The sequence below is a fragment of the Chiloscyllium punctatum genome, chromosome 23 (genome assembly GCF_047496795.1).
Source record: "Chiloscyllium punctatum isolate Juve2018m chromosome 23, sChiPun1.3, whole genome shotgun sequence".
NCBI classification, from domain to species: domain Eukaryota; kingdom Metazoa; phylum Chordata; class Chondrichthyes; order Orectolobiformes; family Hemiscylliidae; genus Chiloscyllium; species Chiloscyllium punctatum.
In genome coordinates, this window is record NC_092761.1 from 70,341,479 (window position 1) to 70,363,409 (window position 21,931).

The window sequence follows — 21,931 nt, forward strand, 5'->3', positions numbered from 1 at the left end:
AAATAACAGTGATCATATTATGTACAATACTCTAATAGCCTTTCAATTAACTTTAAAAGATACCGCGCCTTCAGTAATTTCCTTTAGAGGACAGTCTCAACTCAAAAATAAAATGTATTATTCCTACAACGCACTGTCAAAAGTCAACTCCACTGTAATTCAACCTCTTAGGACAGCATTGAAAGAAGAAGGCAAATTTAAATTCAACATAGCACATGACAGATACAAAGTTCAACACTGAATGGTCGTGAATGGAAGACTGAAAACATAATTATTCAACACTTGGTACATAAATATTCTTGAGTAGACAGAAATCAGGATCAAAACATTCCCCATCTACCTCCTGTAAACAGATTAAGCTTAACTGGAATTTGTTGTTAAAGGAACAGTCATATTCTGTTTAAACTGTATGATTTATTTTCACACTTTTCAAGGTATAATAAATTGAAAAAACACTAACTTAAATAAGAGGATTATTTTCTTCCACAGACAATGGAATAAAAATTGTACAGCCTAATAATTTAACTCACTATGAAGAATGCTTGCCTGGATGAAAGCGACTGAACAGGAATTGCACCCAAGCATAAAACTGAAACACTTGTGTTTGGTTTGTGCCCATCAAACATTAAAAAAATCACACAAAGTGGACAACTCACTTCAATATCACAACTTCAATATATATATATATATAATATATATATTATAAAATTATCTAATGGTTCAAACATTTTTTCTAAAAATAGCAAGGTTAACTGAATATTGGAAATAGCCTAAGTGCTATGAATCAATAACTTCTCAGCCTCAGGACACCACTCTTTTTGGCATCTGAACAGGCTCTTTGTCCAAGCTCTAGAGTTCAACTTAATTTCTTAGTTTAAATAAATTTTCTGCTGATATGGAAGTTTCAGACAGCATTAGCAGTAAGAAAGCAGCAGCATCACCACTCTGTGTTTAACTTCCCAAATGTAACAGTACTGTGTCTCTCTCACTCTCTGATGGTCTCCCAGAATGCATCTTGAGGCTGCCATTTTCTGGTCAAATTAATTTACTTTATATAAGAAAAATGTACAATGAATGGTTAGTCTTGCTGTCAAACATCTTTGGGTTGATATTGACATACTGGCATTTTGATCACTGCTCAATTTAGACTTCGATAAGCAGTAGAAGCTATTACAATCAGCATTCTCACTGTGCGCCATATTATAGAGAAGAATTGCTTCAAACTGGAGCAATCATAACTGTCTTGCCTGTGAGAGCTCTGAAATGTATCCATTTAGACTCCAGTGTGGATTCCATTTAGACTCCAGTGTGGATTCCAGTTCACCATCAGAGGAAAGAAATTATATACTCAAGCAATCATACACACTTGATACTCTTGTTTTCTGGCTGCCAGCCTTCAAAGGTAGCAAGGAAAGGATGCAAAGTCAGCAATGAAAGATCAATACTGATGGATAGAGTGAAAAATAAACTGATAGCTGGCAGTGGCAGTCAAAGCCATTCACTGTTTTGTAGGCCAGCTCAAGAGGCATCACCTCATAATTAATTTGTCACTTAAGTTAAATTAAGAAGATTTGTTTAAAAATGATTTCACAAGCAAAGATCCTGCAAATAATTTTTAAAAATATATAGATAGGTCTACTCAAAATGCTGCAAAATAATGCTTACGGAGATATCCAAGGGTTTCATCCAGGGGCGAAAGCAGCCAATAGAATATTAATAGATGGAGCTAAAAACTACAACACCCACACACTCTCAGAAACCGGTCCGACATTTCTGCAATGACCCATAATAATATTCTGAACTGAGGGTATTATTTTGTCTCTTGGGATTAAATGTTATGCTGCACTCTGAGGAGACATATGGACAATAATCTACATCAGGCATGGTATTGACTCCGAGTACAATACTTGATGCCAGTCAGACCCTGCACCCACTCTGTGACGCATTCAGAATTCATTTTCTTTTGAGGACCAGGTATTTTAATGATTTTTTAAAAAAACATGTATGGAGTATCATGAATAAATCAATTCAGTGTAAGCATAGAAAAAATAAGATGTAACTAAACCTCAAGATTATAATGATTCTTTTCCAAACTCCCTCCCCCCAACCTCACCCATTCTAAACAGCTTAGAAGTAAATCGCTTCAACAGACATGCCTGGTAAAAGCAGGCATTAAAGCAAATACACCACCAATGAATTCTAACAGTTCCATCTTCGGCTTGACATGAAAATACGCAACAACAGGAATAGCCTCAGGATCTTTTCATTCTCAACAAGGCAGCAAATAAATATATAAAAACAAATTGTCCAAACAGCAGAACTAACCTGGAAGCCATTAAGGACTGCACCACACTGACAAGCACCTACAGCTTCATTCATACATTCAGGGCCTGTGAGGAGGTGGGAGGATACTCACCTCCACAACCATCACAAGACTAGAATTAAAGGAGTCAAAGCTTGGTTTGAACAGAAAATTCGACACTGTAGGCAACCAGGCGGGTTCACTTCGATCATTGCTATATTGTGGCTGTTTTTCCAGTCTTGTTGCTCACACACAAAAAAACCACACCGGTTCAGCTGTTTTACAAAATGCTGCTGCTTGGTGCAGTCTGTCCGTTGCTGAATTATTCATGCTCCTCATGAATGGAGGTGACATCACTCGCCTCAGGTCAATTTACACCCCTTTCCTGGCTTGATTTGTCTGCACGTCCAGATCAGTGCTAGCTAAGCCAACATGTCTGATGAACTGCATTATTTCAAGACCTCCCTCCCTCCTTCATTTTAACCCTTACAAATCCAAATACATACCCGTTATCTTATCCTGCTAGCTGGAATTTTCGATTATCATGTTCTGATAATATTATTTTGCAAATTAAAACATTAGCTTTGAATGCTATCAGAACAAAAGGATCAGGTTGAAAAAAAAATCTAAAAAAATTCATAAAGTTTTGTTAAATCAAGACATAAATTGGTATCCTATTCTGTGATTAGCATATGAAGCTTCTTGTAGGACAGTGTCTAATGACACATAGTCTCTTCTTGGCTAGAAGGTATTGGAGGTTTCTGATCACAGATACAAATAGGCTGATTACAAAAAAAGCTACTTGCATCCAAATATAGTAAGAATGAAATGTATTTGTGACAATGTGACACACTGTGCCAAAGTAGTCCCTGGGCAATGGTCCACACACAGAGTTCCATGCCTGGCAGCATAGTGTCAACAGTGCCAATTTAGGGAGGTAATAAACAAGGGACCAATTCTGTTTTCACAGGAAACACCCACTAAAATCAAGGTGGGGAGAATGTTGGGGAAGGTATTCTTTAGCTTTTCCACTGCAATTTCTCATGGTTGGTTATGCAGTTAACAGTAGTCCTGGAGGACTTATCAGAATCACAAACAATGATTGCAAAAAATCTCAAACTGACCCATCAGATAAAATGTTGACATTTATGAAGCAGCTTATCACACCTAACCATCATCTCTAAAATGTATTACACAATTATTTTAAAAGTCAGTCACTTAGCATGAAGACAAACTATAAAAGAGATGAATCGATAGCCATTTGCCCCTTTTATAGTTCCATCTTGCAAACACCAATTGGTTGTACAAAGTTAAAAATCACACAACACCAGGTTATAGTCCAACAGGTTTAAGCTTCCGGAGCGTTGTTCCAAAGGGTTGAATAGCCATTTGTTATGCTGAAAATCAGTGACCAACACGCGAGGACAGTGATACTTTCAAGATCCTTCATAACCACTTGATCCATTAGAACATGATGAGACAACCTAACTTGAATGGTTTGTGTGAAGAAACACCATTAAACTGTCAGACATAACGTATGCTAAGATGTTGGTAAAAGGTTTAGAATCTACGATCTGCTAACTGTGGGATGACTGTTCTATTAAATGTGCCAATCTGACACAATTGTTAAGTGTGACTATGCTAAAGTGAAACACTAAAACTAAAAATATAGCTTTTGAGAGCAAAGTTTATAATATTCTGATATTTCAGCAGCTAAGGGATGTGAATACTTTCCTACAGCATATCACAACGGAATTTGTGACATATCGTATTCTGACTACATTCTCAAGTGACCTGAGACAATGATTGTGTTCTCTCTATATATGAAAAATTTACATTATTTTGACAGTCACACATTAGTTCATGAAATACTCAACTCTGTATGCAGCTCAACACCTGTCCATACCAGTAATCGAACTCTGGACCTATGTTGCACTGCAATTGCTAAATATTTCAAACAGTAATCCATATTTCCATGTGAAATTGCTTTATTTTCTCCAGTACGTACTGCTATTTAAATTCTCTCCTTTAGAGAATTATTTTTTCCTTTAAGTGGCTTTAGAAAATGGATTCTAACAAACTTATTTATAAGGTTTATTGAAGTCTCTGTACAGATTCGAACGGTTGTATGTCAGTTTCACTTTCACACATACTGACACAGAATACTGATAAGGTCAATTTTACATATAGCATGTAGACAGCAATCAGAATTATGATCTCCAAATAAATGTATTTCAGAGCATTATGAAATCTTTGCAAATGATTATGTAATATGTTGAATACAAAACTAACAAATGTATGAGTCAAGTTTCCTTTTATTGTGTTCAGCCTCAGATATGAAGAAAATATGTAACAAATTACCAACTTAAATCCACTTTAGGTTGTGCTGAAAAAATCCAGGTTACCCATATTTCAAAATTTTCAGCACCTGCAAATTTGCCAAAATGTCTTTATCCTAATTTGAACAAGCTTTGATTTTGAGAGCAGTGAGGAGTGGCAGATGGAATTTAATATAGATATATGTGAGGTGCTGCATTTTGGAAAGGCAAATCAGGGGACAGGACTTAATGGTAAGGTCTGGGGAATCTTGCTAACAAAGAGGCAAGGAGTGCAGGTTCATTGTTCCTTGAAAATTGAGTCGCAGGTAGATAGGATAGTGAAGAAGGTATTTTGTATGCTTTCCTTTATTAGTCAGAGCATTGAGTAGAGGAGTTAGGAAGTCATGTTGCGACTGTACAGGAAATAGGTTTGGCCACTTTTAGAATGTTGTGAGGAATTCTGATTTTCCTCCTAGAGGAAGGATGTTGTGAAACTTGAAAGGGTTCAGAAAAGATTTACAAAGATGTTGCCAGAGCTAGAGGGTTTGAGCTACTGGGGGAAGCTGAACAGGTTGGGGCGATTTTCCCTGGAGTGTCAGAGGCTGAAGGGTGACCTTATAGAGGTTTATAAAATCATGAGGGGCATAGATAGGGTAAATATACAATGTATTTTCCCTGGGTTGGGGGAGTCCAGAATTACAGGGCATAGGTTTAGGATGAGAGGGGAAAGATTTAAAAGGGACCTACAGGGCAACTTTTTAACACAAATGTGGTGCGTGTATGGAATGAGTTGCCAGAAGAAGTGTTGGAGGCTGGTACAATTACAACATTTAAAAGGCATTTGGACCAGTACTTCAATAGGAAAGGTTTACAGGGAAATGGGTCAAATGCTGGCAAATGCTGGACTAGATTAACTTAGGATATCTGTTCGGCGTGCATGAATTGGACGGAAGGGTCTGTTTCCATGTTGTACATCTATGTGACTCTATCCAGCTTTCCAATCTTTTAGCTATGTGGTTTCATGTAATTTACAAAATAGCTGGACACAATCACTAAGACAATCACTAAGTGCTACATTTGGAAACGTCAATTAAAAACCTAGATTGAAGCACCCATTATTTTGTTCTGTTCAATTTGCTGAATTCTCATCTTTAAATTTAGACTACTGTCAATAGTTTTGGGCCCCATTTCTTCAGCAGGATCCAGGGGAGGTTCACAAGACCGATGCCGGGAATTAGGGTTTGTTATATGAGGAGCAGTGGAGGACTCTGGGTCTGTACTCAAAGGGAATTTAGAAGAATGAAGGGGATTTCGTTGAAACTTATCAAATACTGAAAGGCCTGGGGACGTGAAGATGATGTTGCTACTAGGAGGTAAGATTAGAAACAGAGGGTACAGCCTCAGAGTGAAGGGACGACCCTTTAGAATCGAGTGAGGAGGAATTTCTTCAGTCACAGGGGTGTGAATGCTTTGCCGCAGAAGGCTGTTGAGGGTAAGTCATTGAGTGCGTCTCAGACAGACAGGGAAAGGTTCTTGATTTATAATGCAATCATGGGTTACAGGAAAGCGGCAGGAGAATGGCGTTGAGGAACAAATAATCCATGATCAAATGGCAGAGTAGAGTCAATGGGCCAATAGGCCTAATTCTTCTCCTATATCTTATGGTCTTAAATGAGGCATGATATTTCATCAGGTTTCATAACATTACTGAGGGGACTGAATTGATAGGTGAAGTTGATGCCAAAGAATCCTTTCTTAACAACTATAGTACTTGATTATAATTCAGCTCACATACTCTGCTAGATTTAGCAAATAGTTGATTATTCCTACAATGTAATTACTACTCACAGCTTTTTCTAAAGATAGACAAAATTTCATAAGACAGGAAGATGGAAAAAATTGGTGTTGATAAGCAGAATGCTCATATCCATTTTGAAGAATTCATAGCAATCAAATGTTACCTACAAACTAGTGACAGGAATAGGCCAGTTGGTCCCTCAATCCTGCTCCACCATTCAAAATGTTAACAGATGATCTGACTAGTCAACACTTCTACCCCCTTTCTCATTGAAAATCTATTTCTCTGTACCTTAAAAAATATTCAAGGAGCTTGTTTCCACAGCCTTTTGAAGGAGAATTCCAAAGACTCATGACACTTTGTGAGAAAAGAAACCTCATCTTGGTTTTAAATCTCTGTGGATTGAGATGCTTCCTTTTTAAGCTTAATACTACCATTAAATGTTTCTAAAGTTAACTTTGGTTGGTGGGTAATTTCTCTTCCATTTGAAATGAATCTATTCTGTGTATTCAAAACTTCCCCCTTAAATTTCTGCCAGTACATCTCTGTTGACCTATTTCTTAACCTAATTTTGCCAATCACTTTAGTTAGCTCTGTTTTCATGCCTCATAATTATCCTTATTTACATTTAACATACTAGTCTTGGATCCACTCTTCTCCATCTAACTAAAATGCAATCATATACAATCATATTATGGCCACTGTTACCTAGGAGCATCTTAATTTCAAGGTAATTCATTAATCCTATGTCATCAAACAATACTAAATATAGATAAAAACGAATTACTGCAGATGCTGGAATCTGAAACCAAAAGAGAAAATGCTGGAAAATCTCAGCAGGTCTGGCAGCATCTGTAAGGAGAGAAAAGAGCTGACGTTGAGTCTAACTCACCCTTTGTCAAAGCTTTGACAAAGGGTCAGTTAGACTCAAAACGTCAGCGCTTTTCTCTCCTTACAGATGCTGCCAGACTAAATATAGTTAGCTTGCTCTCTGGTTGACTCTAGACTCATGGAGTCATAGAGAAGTACAGCATGGAAATAGACCCTTCAGTCCAACTCGTCCATGCTAACCAGATATCCTAAACTAATCTTACTCCACTTCCAAGCACTTGACCCTTACTGTTCTAAACCCTTCCTATTCATATAACCATCCAGATGCCTTTTAAATGCTGCAATTGTACCAGCCTCCGCCACTTCCTCTGGCAGCTCATTCCATACACGCACCATCCTGCGCATGAAAATAGTGCCCCTTAAGTCCCTTTTATATATTTCCCCTCTAAACTTAAACCTTTGCGCTCCAGTTCTGCAAGATTTGAAAAGTGGCTTAACCAAAGACCTGTACAGCCACAACATAAGCTCCCAACTCCTATACTCGATGCTCTGACCAATGAAGGAAAGCATACCAGATACCTTCTTCACTAACCTATCGACTGATTCTACTTTCTCGAATAGCTGTTCCAAAACAAACTATCGCAAAAACACACAAGATTACATCACAACTAATTATCAACTTGCCTTCTCTCCTACTTTAATGATATTATAACTTGGGGCGGCTCAGTGGTAATCACTGCTGCCTCACAGCACCAGGGTCCCAGGTTCGATTCCGGCCTCAGGCGACTGTCTGTGTGGAGTTTGCACATTCTCCCCGTGCCTGCGTGGGTTTTGTCGGGGTGCTCTGGTTTCCTCCCACAGTCCAAAGACTTGCAGGTCAGGTGAATTGGCCATGCTAAAGTGCCCATAGCATTAGGTGCATTAGTCAGAGGGAAATGCGTCTGGGTGGATTACTCTTCGGAGGGTCGGTGTGGACTGGTTGGGCCGAAAGGCCTGTTTCCACACTGTAGGGAATCTAATCTAATCTAATCTTGGTCCTTAACCTGTGTGTCTTCACTTTAAAAACAAAGATACGTAGTTAATCTGTTTGGGGGAAGAGAGGCACTGATTCCCACTGCATTTCAGTAACTAGAACTATTTGTAGTCTAGGAGAAACTTGGGAAACACAATTTTACTGAAACTGCGTGGGTTCATAATACTATTTGCTGCATGATTTACTACAGTAGTTCTGGCTGGGTTACCATGCAGAATCCAACTTTTAATGGCAGCCAAAAAAAATCGTAATGGAGGAGTGCATAGAATTCAAGAAACTATAATCATACAAAAAAAAATTGAAGAAATAATTTAAATGGAAAAGAAATTAGAAGTATTTAAAAGAAAAGTGCAGGATGTCAACACAATTTACTGAATTATCAAATTGGATAGCTGTTAATTTAAATAAATATCACCTCCTAATATCCTGCAATTGTTCAGTTCATGTTTTGAAATTTATTATAACAAAAAGGAAACTTTGCTTAATTTAGTGGAAATAGCAATTCTATCGGAACATTTTGAAGTCACGTAAGGTTAATTGTACAGTAGCCCTCCACTAGTTCCCCACTTCCTGGCAATAGGTCCATGTCATTAACACATTTTAGAAAGTATTCTCTCGAGTTGTACTTTTAAAAATTTTTTCCCAATATAACTAATTTCACTCTATAATTGAAATAAGAAGTGATTATACATTGTTTTCACTGAAAACCCAAGAACATTTGAAATAGGCAGTGTGAACTTTTCATTCTTTTTAAGAAATAACAGGTGGTTTTCTCAGAGCAGCCTTAATCAAAACTAGGGAAAATGTTCCTAGAACGCTCTGCAAAGCTGTTATACCTGTATACAGATACTGATCCTGTAACGTATGCTTCTATAAAAAAGCAAAGCTTTTAAAAACAAAATTAAAAATAATAAATTTGTTGTGGCTGAGAAATTACATTTTTGTACTTTATTCTTCAATTTGTATTAAAAATCTCAAGACTGTTTATAGTTGCACTCATGGCAATTCTAAATTAAACAAAATTGTGAAAAATGATTTTTTTTTAAAAAAAGGACCCTGTAGAGCTCCAAGTACCTTAATCTCTGCCTTTGGACCAAATCTCAAAAGCAATTTTTATCATCTTCAGACTCTTGCAGACCACATTACGATGAGTGAGTGGGAAATGGCATTCTCTTCGATTTTATTTTTCTTTCAAAAACAAAACTTTTTCAACAAAATGCCTTGTCCATATTGAATAGAAGTGTTGTCACCTGTTTCTAAGTTTTTGACAAAATTCGAAAATTATATTTTAAATTATACTGGGTAGGTTATGCATGAAGTTTCCACTAAAATTTCTTTGCATCATCATAACCTACCTTTCAAGAATCATTGCAATGGAAACAGTTGCTTCATAAAATATATCTAGTGTGTCCAATTCTCAAGCTGAGGGTAACTGCATTCATATATCACCGTTAAGGCTTCAGCATTGAAACTATTAACTTGTTCGATTAATTTTTAATACTCTATTTCCTAGCAAACAAAACATTTTAAAATAAAAATCATCATATACCATGCTTATAAATACGCGTGCATAAAACAACAAACAAAACTTTTAGAGCCTACCCACCACCTGTGCACAATTAGTTTCACGAATGGGGTCCAATTTGGGCCAACTGAATCTCGGACCGGCATAAAACATAACAGGAAACATGAACTCTAGTATAAGGCTTGTCAAATCTGTTAAGCGGTATCAAGACCAGTTAAGAAGTTTTTTTTTTGACAAAAAAAAGTGTATTTCACAACAGAGTCTAATCTGCAATATGAACCTTAAATAATAAAATGATTTTCTTTAATCCTGTGTGCACAGGTACTCGCGGACACTTCCTTCCGGATGTACATAAATCGTCAAACAAACCACGAGTGATAGAACACAAAATTATACTGCTAAAGCGATGGGACTTTTAATTTGAGGTTAAAACCAACCATTTCTTCTACTTGCTGAAAATGTAATAAAAATACAAAGTGTAGTTAAGAAACCCAAATAATACAATAGAATACTTTGAAATGTATTACTAATAAGAAGTTCAGGATGAGGCATTTGAGAACTGCAAGCAGTTTAATTAAATAGTCTGAACTTCCATTTTCATACCAGGTATTGCTTTTACATGGTTATCTTGTAGCAATTGAATTATTTGCTCATTTACCTTGCATAATTTAATTAAAGCTGCTTTCAGTGCTAAAGGAAAATAACCAATAATTTGAATTGTTTTCTGGACTAGTTGTAAGTTAAAGATAACTAATAACCACAAGAAGCTGCTTCCATTAGGACTGACAGAAATTCATCTTGGCATCACTCTCCAGCTAATAATTGTACTTTTCTGTACAATGTCATGAAATCTAAGATCGGTGCTTTTCAGAATGAAGAATAAAACCCTGAGGGTCTGACTCATCGAGTCTCTCAATTACATGGCCCTCTTTTGTTCTGGACATTAAACATTCATGTGCTCCTCCCACTGGTGAACCAGCTCAGCATATGTTAGCCATCAGTTCAATTTTAATTTTTATGCTGTGTTATATGACCAGAAACAATAGATTCCTCCTATAAACTCAGAACTGAAAGTTACTATAATAAAAGCAAAGTACAGTGGATGCTGGAAATCCGAAATAAAAATCACAAGTTCTGGAGAAACTCAACAGGTCTGTCAGATTCTGTGAAGAGATAAACAGTGTTAATGTTTTGAATATGATACAACTTCTTTGGAACAAGAGAAAGTGAGGACTGCAGATGCTGGAGATCAGAGTCAAAAAGTGTGGCACTGAAAAAGCACAGCATGTCAGGTAGCATCCAAGCAGCAGGACAGTTGACGTTTCAGGCATAAGCCCTTCATCAGGAAGCTATGCTTTTCCAGCGCCACACTTATTGACTCTTTAGAACAGTCCAGCAGTGTTTTCTTCATATCTGAAAAGTGCTGGAAAACAATGGTATTTATGCTGTTAGCAAAGGCAGAGGAGGAGGGATTAGAACAGATGCTGAGATGAAAAGACAAAAAAAAAAGAGTGCTAATGGCAGTAAAGGAATGATCTCATTGCGAAATTGGTGGTCTAGTTAGGAAGTGGCAAGTTGAGTGAGGTGGGAAGAGGTAAAAGGGCAAGTGTCACACTTCCATCATTACTTGCGAAAGTGTCAGAGGTAGTGAGGAAGATTGAGGAATGACAGAGGAATGGAGCAGAGTGTCATGGAGGGAACTATCCCTGCAGAGTACTGACAAGAGAATGGAGGGGACAGTGTTTGGCAGAGGCATCTTGCTGGAGATGATGGAAATGGCAGAGAATTGAATGAGGACATTGGCAGGTGAAAAATGAAGACAAAGGGAACTCTACTGTTGTTCAGGGAGAGAAGAGAAAGGGTGAGGGAAGAAATGTGGAAATGGGATGGACATGGCTGAGGATCCATCAGCTGCTCTTTTCAGTCCAAAACAAACTGGAGGAACAGCATCTCAGTTTCTAACTAGGTATTTCACAGCCTTCAGACTCAACAGTGAATTCAATAGCTTTACAGCATGAACACTGCCCTCCATTTTCATTATACTCTTCCCCATCCCCCTTGCATCTTTACATGGGTATGTTCTCAGCAAGCTAACCTAACCTAACCTAATCTCAATGATCCCCAGCTATCATTAACACCTATTTTGCATTGAGATTTCTACGTTACGACTGTTAACATTCCTTATTTCTTTTGCTCTGGGCACCCTGACCACCTGCCTCACTAACTCTTCCACCGCTTTGTCAATAGCATGAATACCTTACCAAACGCTCACTAAATTGCCCACTTTGTTTCCGTACTGTACATCTCTGTGACTCTGTGATCTAAAATTACTTTCACTGAATTAAACAGAATTTGAACTGAAGGGGAATGCAATGGATTGTAAGAGTAGCAATATGCAATTTAGTAAAACTTAAAAAATAAAATTGAAAATTAAAAGAAGATAGTATTAAAATAAATTTCAACAAATGCATTTCTTGGAATTAATGTTTTAAGTCTAATAGGACTTCTTCAGGACTCACAATATTAAGTGATATACTCTCAACAGATGCTGCAAGACTTACTGAGTTTCTCTCGCAATTTGACTTTATTTCCAGCGTCTACAGTATTTTTGCTTTAATAATAGGATATGACGTTATGAACAGTGATAATCAACAAAAAACACACAGCATCTTGGATTGGTTGTGGGAACAGATCATAATGCATTCAAGCCTGAGGCCATATGTCCATAGTTCTGCAAAAAGAATGTAATTTACAAAATACCTTGCTAGAACTGTAACAAACACAAAATAGGACAAACAGGCAGAAAATTAGCCACCAGGATAAATGAACATCAACTAGCCACAAAAAGACATGACCCATTCTCACGAGTATCGTTACATACAGATGAGGAAGCACACCACTTTGACTGGGACAACATATTCATCCAAGGATAAGCCAAACAAACACACAAGGGAATTCCTAGAAGCATGGCATTCCAACCGGAACTCTATCAACAAACACATCGATTTGAACCCTATCTACCACCCTCTGAGAAAAAGAGCAGGAGATGACATTACCAACACAGGAAATTACATCACCAACAAAAGGAAACCTAAACACATAAATAACAGGACATAACACCAGCGCTTCACTGGAGGCTCACTGATGATGTTACCTACTATGGTGACAAAATGTCTGAAAACGAACCTTGCAGCTCAGTGAGCAAACTTACATCCAAAGCCTCAACCTGAGCTCCAAATCTTCTCAAAACCTGCTGAGTCCATAGTTTTCAAAATATTGCATGACAAGGCATCGTACAAAATCTTTAAATATTATTTTCCAATTGATTATCAAAAATAAAAGGAAACATAGACCAATAGTGGCACTGAAACATGTTTGCAATCCTCACAATGTTAGTTCAACCTTAAATAAAACAATGTTATACCAATTTTAACTTCATAAAGATAGCAAAGTGTTATATTTTATTTTGTACAAGAGTGCACATGACTGTGCCAGCTTTGAGTCTAGCCATGACGATGTGGACACAAGACCAAACACCTAATTTGATCAATCAACCAAGGTGTTTGGTATGCTTTCTTTTACTGGTCAGAGTACTGAGTACAGGGGTTGGGATGTCATGTTGCGGCTGTACAGGACTTCGGCCACTGTTGGAATATTGCTTGCAATTCTAATCTCCTTCCTATCGGAAACATATTGTGAAACTTGAAAGGAAAAGATTTACAAAGCTGTTGCCAGAGTTGGACGATTTGAGCTATGGGGAGAGGCTGAACAGGTTGGGGCTGTTTTCCCTGGAGCATCGGAGGCTGAGGGGTGACCTTATAGAGATTACAAAATTATGAAGGGCATGGGTAGGATAAATAGACAAAGTCCTTTCCCTGGGGTGGGGGAACAACTAGAGGGCATAGGTTTACGGTGAGAGGGGAAAGATATTAAAGGGACCTAAGGGACAACTTTTTCACACAAAGGGTGGTACGTGTATGGAATGAGCTGTCAGAGGAAGTGGTGGAGGCTAGTACAATTGCAAAATTTAAAAGGCATCTGGATGGGTATATGAATAGGAAGGGTTTTGAGGGATATAGGCCGGATGCTGGCAGGTGGAACTAGATTGGGTCGGCATGGACGTGTTGGACCGAAGGGTCTGTTTCCATGCTGTACATCTCTATGACTCTTTAGTCACAGTGCTCTCTATCTGGCAAGGTAGGACACACACTGGGCTAGATTTACTCTACTTCACTGAGGATGTGAAGACTGATGCGCACATTAAATCCAACAGGCAGCTTGCCCACTGCCAACCTGACCTTTCTAAAACTCTACAAGGTGCATGCGAAGACACAGGCAACCTCCCCACCCTTGGAGCAGCCAGGGTCTCAAACAGTCAATGGAGGGCCTCAACCCATTGTCACAGATATTTTGTTCATAGCACAGAGAGGCACCTTCCCACAAAATCTGAAATGTGCAAAAGCATTGACTGAGAGGGCTGGTGTAGGGTAAGAGATTGCTCGATTTCCTATGGGTACTTTGGGTTCATTAGCGGTACAGCCACCTTTAGTGCTTACATTATATTCGTAAACCTCGTCCCCATCCTCCACTTTGTCAAAAGCCCTGATACTGGACATACTTGTCCATTTGGTCTTCTTCACAGGCTGCCTGCAGTCACAGCTGAAAATGTGTTGCTGGAAAAGCGCAGCAGGTCAGGCAGCATCCAAGGAACAGGAGAATCGACCATTTCGGGCATCAGCCCTTCTTCATGCATGGGATTTCATCAACAGATGCCGAAAGGAAAGACAACAGAATGAGGACATGCCACAACCCAAAGGTCTAGCCACACTACCATACATCAAGAGCATTTCCAAACTGACAGCCAGACTACTGCGACCACTAGGACTCATAACAGCAACAAACCAACAGCCTCTCTCAGACAACAACTCACCAGGATGAAGGACCCGATACCCAGCAGGAGCAAAACCAATGTAGTGTACAAAATCCCATGCAAGGACTGCACAAAACACTACATAGGACAAACATGAAGACAGCTAACGATCCGCATCCATGAACACCAACTAGCCACGAAACGACACGATGAGCTATCCTTAGTAGCCACACACGCAGCTGACAAGCAACATGAATTCGACTGGAACAACACTACTATTATAGGACAAGCCAAACAGAGAACAGCCAGGGAATTCCTAGAGGCATGGCACTCATCCACAGATTCAATCAATAAGCACATCCACCTGGACCCAATATACCGACCACTGCAACGGACAGCTGGAACTGACAACCAGAAGCGGTAGATACAAATCACTACAAATGCCGGAGGAAAGATCACAGAAGCGCTTCAAAGGAGGCTCCCAAGCACTGAGGATGTCACCTAGACAGGGGACGAAACGTCTGCAACACAAATTCCCAGCTCGGCGAACAGAACCACAACAACGAGGACCCGAGCTACAAATCTTCTCACAAACTTTGAGGTTTATTAAATCATGAGGGGAATGATTGAGTGAATAAACAAGGTCTTCTTCCTAGGGTGGGGAGTTCAAAACTAGAAGACAGACTTAAGGTGAGAGGGGCAAAATTTAAAAAGGATTTGAGGGGTAATCTTTTCACACAGAGGATGGTGTGTGTATGGAATAAGGTGCCAGAATAAGTGAGAGAAAGTGAGGACTGCAGATACTGGAGATCAGAGTCGAGTGTGTGGTGGTGGAAAAGCATAGCTGGTCAGGCAGCATCGGAGGGGCAGGAGAATCGACGTTTCAGGCGTAAGCCTGATTCCTGTTGAAGGGCTTATGTCCGAAATGTCGATTCTCCTGCTCCTCAGATGCTGCCTGACCGGCTGTGCTTTTCCAGCACCACACTCTCGGCAGAATAAGTGGTGGAGGCAGGTACAATTATAACATTTAAAAGGCAACTGGATGGTATATGAATAGAAGGATTTAGAAGGACACGGGTCAAACCCTGGCAAAATGGGACTACGTCAGATTCAGATGTCTGGTCAGTGTGATTAAGTTGGACCGAAGGGTTTGTTTCCATACTGTATTACTCTATGACTCAATAAAATCAGTATACATCATTCATCCAGTTATTTTTGACTGACATGAAAGCGTTATTATGGAGTAACATTTCCTCCAAATTGATTTCCCCAAAAGCAACAGCATTATGATGCTAGCAGTTCCCATATTGATCTTTAATGGTAATATTTTTGGATATGATATGAAGTGTTCATTCTATTAATCCAATTACTCGTCCATTATTCAAATCAAGGAGTGAGGGAGGACATTGCAAGTCGGAATGTGTACACATAACCACCTCTGCTACAGCTTTACAGCAAATCTAGTTTGTGAAAGATGTTCCACTGACAAGGAATAAAGCCTTTAAGCAGAATTTCACCAGTCTTCCACTAGACAATAATAAAAGAAAAATAGGACTGAAAATAATTAGCCCTGAATCAAAGGGGAGGAACCGGTGTTGAAGATAAATTATGCACAAGAACAAAAACTTTGGTGAAAGAATGAATGAAAAGCAAGTTTGATAAATGAATGACCCAGTTCAATACCAATTTTAACAAGATAGTTAGTATTGGATAAATATAAGTGCATTATTGCATTATGAGAAATAAACAAAAATCAAGTAATTATATTGGCAAACTTTTTCACAAAGTGCCTTATAATGAAATGAAAGGTTCCTCATGACATTTTATCCACTTGCTTATGTGATGAAAAAGCAAAAGCAGAATCCCAAATAAGAAAGCAAAGTCATGTATTTATTTGTAGTAATTAACAAATCAGCCAGTATAGATCAGCTGCTAAAAGCATACTTCTAAACCTCATTTTATAGCATATCATGATTGTAACTTATTTGGATCGTTTGAGCTTTGACTTCTAGGTTATTGATCCTATGAAAGACCAAGTGCTTCCACTCAATGTTTCCTACTTGTGAATTGAAGAATTGATGGGCCCTTTTGAAGAATTGATGGGCCCTTTTGTAATTATTTTCCTGACTACAGAATGACTTCTGATAGATGTCTTATTTAAGACAATAAGGAAGCAAAGATTATGATGTTTGCTTTAGAAACAGACTTATCTTTGTTGAGTTATTAATTACTACAAATAAATTCATGACTTCACTCTTTTTTTGGGATTTTATACGCTTTTCTAATTCAAGTTCCTTTAACAGTTTCTATCATCAATTTAAGAGTATACAGAATTTTTTATAAGACTAAATTATAATTGGTATGACTAATTATGTGCGCTTTTCAACCGATAAATCTTTGAGGGCCTCTGAGCAATCCAGTTAATCTGTGCTTGTTTTAAATTTAACTCTGTGGAACAGCAGCAGTAGATGATTTAAAAATAAAACATACTTTAGAGAATCACGGATATTGATAATTGGAATCAAAAGCAAATTGGCAACTAGCTGTGTTCTGTGCTGCACAGTTAGATATGTCTTGCATGTGTTTGAATGTTATCATTAATTTGGGATGTACTGTGAAGTGAATGGGATGTTGTCTAGTGTTTTAACTTGGTTCAGTTGATTGCTGCAGAATGGAAATTGGGTGTCCATTTTCCAGACATCTCCCTGTGGCACTGTTACATAATATTGCAGTGGGCTGGAGTAGTAAGTACACTCTACATTTGTCTGATTTATTCCAGGAAAGCACATTGGCATCATGATGTGTCAAGGAATTTACTTAGGATGGAACTTGTGACAAGTTGATTTGACTGAATGCAAAGAACAATAGGCGATTCATGGTTTTTAAAAAAAATTTGCTCAGATTATTTTGGCCCATCATGTATAGAAATATTTCCAAAACATAAAATGCATCTGAAATTCATTCCTAATCATCCACCATTTTCTGCAGCGATCACCTGAACCAAGTTAAAACACTGGACAATATCAGGTTCACTTTACAGTACATCCTAAATTGATGATAACATTCAAACACATGCAAGACATATCTAAACGTGCAGCACAAAACACAGCTAGTTGCCAAATGCTACCATGAGAAATATGATTACCTAAATATGAAGTATAAGTTTTGGTTCAGTATTTTCAGTTTAAAATCAACTTATTGAGGGAATAGCAAATATGTTATGGTACAGAGCTAACAGTAACCAGGTTTACGCAAATTCTGATCAAAGCCTGATTCATCTTACCAGGTTTTAGCGAAATAACATTGCATGTCATGAAACACCACTTTATCAGGATGTGGCAGCCCTGAAATTCTTGGAGTCAGATAGGGCATAAGTCAAATTTATGATCAGAATCTTCTAGCTTCTGCCTCACATCAAGTGAACATACCAGGGGAGATTGTAGATTCCCAGATACATAGCTTCTTTTATATCCATGAAGGACCTCATAAAACTTTTGCCAGTTCAAAACTTAGAAACTTTTCTCGAGGTCCAAATGCATTCCTACTCAAAAATAATCCATGCATTGTGGACTTGAAGAGAGTGAAAGCATCCCTGCCTAGATGGCCTTCTGAATGAGCCAATCCCCAGAATTTGGTACAGGGTAAGAATAGGGAAAGATTCCAGCTCTGGGGATGTCCAGATCTGATACTGAGGTCACTGAGCTGTGAATTCCTTCATTTTATACTCTACGTCACTTTGTGGAAAACACACTACAGCTTGAGCATATACATCAATGGATTCCCCAATACAATTTCAAACATAATATGTGCAAGCTCCGTTTTAAGATACTTACTTTTATAGAAAACCATTCACACTGCATTACCACTTAAATTAACCTTTGGCGGAGGGCTGAAGTTAATAGTGGTGATTAATAGTGGCAATAAGCTAACAATTCAATAACCATATTTTGTAGATAGGTGAGGTCGCCACCAACATAACAGACTGGAAAATGAGCACTTGAACTGCAAAATTACAAGGAAAAAGGTGCATCAACTAATATTGGTATTTCATAAACTCTAAAGATTAAATGTGTCACAGAAAATTCTAGGCAATTCACGATGGAAATAAAATTACATAAATAAATGCAAGGAACTAATGTCTCTTTACATTTATGCACAGATTTTTATTTAGTTATGTTGCAGTTTACAGTAACAGAATATTTTAAAGTTGAATTAGATTGATTGCCCTTTGCTTGACATTACAACTGTAAATAGGTTTCCCCATTGATGTTTCATAATCTAAACTGCTCATACTTTCAAGAGTCTAGTCTCTTTGTATGCAGCAGTTGGAACATGTTACAAGTCAGCTGGCTACAGCTACTCATAATTCACACTGAACAACACACATTAGTGAAAGACTTATGAATGAAATTGCAACTGCTCCGCAAGAGGCAAAGCTCAATTTCTTCGGCAGTGCTGGCCAGAAATGTACCCATCTCGATTATTCAGAAATTAAGAAATTATTTTGAAGTATTTAGAAATGGAATATGTGACCATTTGATTTTCATAGTATTTGGGAGTCAGAACAAAGCAGTAAAAGTAAATTGACTAATGATTTGAGACACATTGGAAGATATAGCCCTTAAGCAAGATCATGCTTACCTCCACTGAAATAGCCTCGATAATACCAGCACTTTTGCAATTATAAAACTTCCAACATTGTAACCTTCTACACTATGTCTGAAAATACAGCAAAGACCTTTCTCCAGCCTTGCCTGTTGCAAACATCTTGTACTGAAGTGTAATTGTTCCACACAGAATTGCTATGTTTATATCACTCAAACCAGTCTGTTTTTCAATTCACAAGTTGTCTATTCAATTCATTCCTGGCATAATTTTCTAATTTACAATTATTTTGTGCAGAAAACTGAATAATTTTCCAATTCAGATGTATTGCTTTCACTCAAACCCTGAAGGAATTTCCTTTTTTTAACGAACAACTTGTTTAAGGTTTTTGAATTATTTAAAAGAAAATGTCCTGCAATTTTAAAAAAAACCTGAGAGGCTCCACTTTGCCTAGTCTGTTCATTGTAGAAACAGCTGCAGCAAAAATAATTTTCAGGTTTGTCTCCACGCTGTGAAAAATAATAAAGCACACAAACTAAGAAGATTGCAGCTTAAGGAGTACATGCCGAGTTCTCTGGACGATTACCTATTACAATCTGGAGTTGGGTTACAATGGCATTTATTGTGAAGTATTCCCATTGCCAAAATAATGTGGTAGCTCTTGGACTTAGGGCAATGAAGTCATGTGTTCAAACTATCCAGTGAAGTAAACGTGTCAGCATCTTAATTGGGGCACAGGGGAAGCTGAACATCTTTAAGCCCATAAACCTGCTTAATAGAATGTCCTACCCATAGGAATATTTTGTGGACACAGACAAAAATATATCAATTATATTTTATTACTGGATAATAATCTAGTTAATAACTTTGTAAAATCTGATATTTTGCAAATATTCTATGTATTTGGTAACAACATCACATACAAGTTCATACTTATTTTTGATTGTTTTGTAATTGATGACAGTGGGCACAGTATATTGAACTATTGTCTACCTTTAAGTCAATTCACAGATCCATAAATTGTAAATTATAGCATGACTTCATCAGCGCACTGCACACCAGTAAATAACAAGTGTCTGCACCAATTAGTTCTGCTAGATGTCTTGTGAGCCTAAAAGTCTGAAAGATAAATAATAAATTTTGTAAAAACTGTATCTCATTATTTTTCTGTATTTTAGATTATGGACTGAAATGAGAAAAAAGACTTTTACAAGCTAAGGATTGTGAAAAGGATGACTGCATTTTCTGAAAGTAAGTGATCTGACACTCATTCTAAGTGTTGTTCACAACGCTGTTGGTTCAAGCAGTGTGGGGAGGACAGCTGGTGGGCTGGAGCCAGGGGCTGTGCATGATGAGATTTGGCTGGCAACCATTTCACCAGGCAAGGACAAAGACATCTGAAATAACTCGACAGAAGCCAATATCCTGTCACCAAGTCACCCTTTATTTACACATGAGAAGTCCTTGAAATTGACCCAGCTTCCTCAGAGTGAATAAGTGTCTGATACTGCTGTACTTAATTGTCATCCAGGGCTCACTGATTGGACCAAATTAACAGCCTCAAACAGGGAACTCATTCTATGAAGTCCACTTGGTTGATCTTGTTATAATCACAACATCCCTTCCCTCCGAATCTGAGGACATTGCCTGTTCTGGGGCATTTTAGCAATGGTAAAAGTTCACCCAACTCTGCCTCAGGTACAGGTGTTATATAACGCAAAGAAGTTTGCCTTTTGCACCTGAAGCATCTCAGAAGAAGTAATTATTTTCTTCAAGCAGCAAAGGCCACTATGGACACCTGCTGTGTCCACAGATTCGGAGATCCAATCAATACTTAAGGAACAGGGAGAACCCATGGGTTCCAACAGCTTCTCTGACAGTTCCAAGAAGCTGAGCAAGTTTTGCTCCAGCCCCATTTGCAAGTTTGCAGCACTCATATGCTTGTTCAGAACTATTGTACTTTTCCAAACTTAATACATCACTGGACCTGACCTTGTGCCAACGATGCCTTTAATCCATTCAGGGCCATTCAATCGTTCCTACACCAGACTTCATCCCCTGAAGTAAACTGCCTTTCTTGCTCATGTGTCTGGAACTGATGCTCCTGATGCCCTTTCACCCTCAAATTCGTGCTGGTAAATGATGGCCCATTGCCTGTCACCAACACTTTCAGGAGTCCTATTGCAATAGATGTGCAGTTTTCTATCAATGTCCCTGCGGTTAATGAAAAAACTCAATGCCTGCCCAGCCACTTTGAATGGGCATCCACAATAACTAAGGATATTAAGCCCATGAATGGACCTACACAGTCAACTTGTAATTGAGCCTAGTCTTTACCTGGGCATTCCCATGAATGTGGGGAGCTGTTGGCGGTAATTTTTGTCCTTTTTGGCACTCTGGGCACTGTCCTACCAACACAGCTATGTCTGCACGGGACAATCACTCTTGCTCCCCCTAATAATATGCCATCCTCTCATGTGATGTGGTCTCTCTGGCTCCAAAAATGTTTCTGTTCTGGTTGTGACAGTCCTTTGGTTTCCCCCAACATCACCAGCTGTTTCAGTTTTGCCAGGACAGGATCTTTCAGAGTCCAAAGTTGGATATTGTCAGCTGTGACTGGAAGTGTGTCCAGGAAATTTAAAACCATTA

At 38.3% G+C, this 21,931-nt stretch overlaps 1 protein-coding gene and 1 long non-coding RNA gene across 13 annotated transcripts in view; one reads left to right on the top strand and one right to left on the bottom strand.

The window, feature by feature from the left end:
- The window catches only part of LOC140494130 (uncharacterized), a 111,797-nt gene extending 91,275 nt beyond the window's left edge, over positions 1-20,522 (top strand). Inside the window, exon 3 of the long non-coding RNA XR_011963910.1 lies at positions 20,461-20,522. This is a non-coding gene — a long non-coding RNA (uncharacterized lncRNA). The remainder of the gene's footprint in view (positions 1-20,460) is intronic.
- Positions 1-21,931, bottom strand: part of gramd1ba (GRAM domain containing 1Ba) — a 607,589-nt gene that overhangs the window by 158,120 nt on the left and 427,538 nt on the right. Inside the window, exon 1 of one of the 12 annotated variants that reach the window (XM_072593161.1) lies at positions 2,417-2,696. The exons of 9 other annotated variants lie outside the window; for them this stretch is intronic. Coding sequence is in view for 1 of the 3 variants with exons in the window: in XM_072593159.1 (XP_072449260.1) it covers positions 2,326-2,336 (11 nt within the window). In the remaining 2 variants the exon portion in view is untranslated. Of the gene's footprint in view, positions 1-1,665; positions 1,685-2,325; positions 2,697-21,931 lie in introns of those variants that run through there. 2 more of the 12 variants (XM_072593159.1, XM_072593162.1) reach the window with 2 other exon arrangements.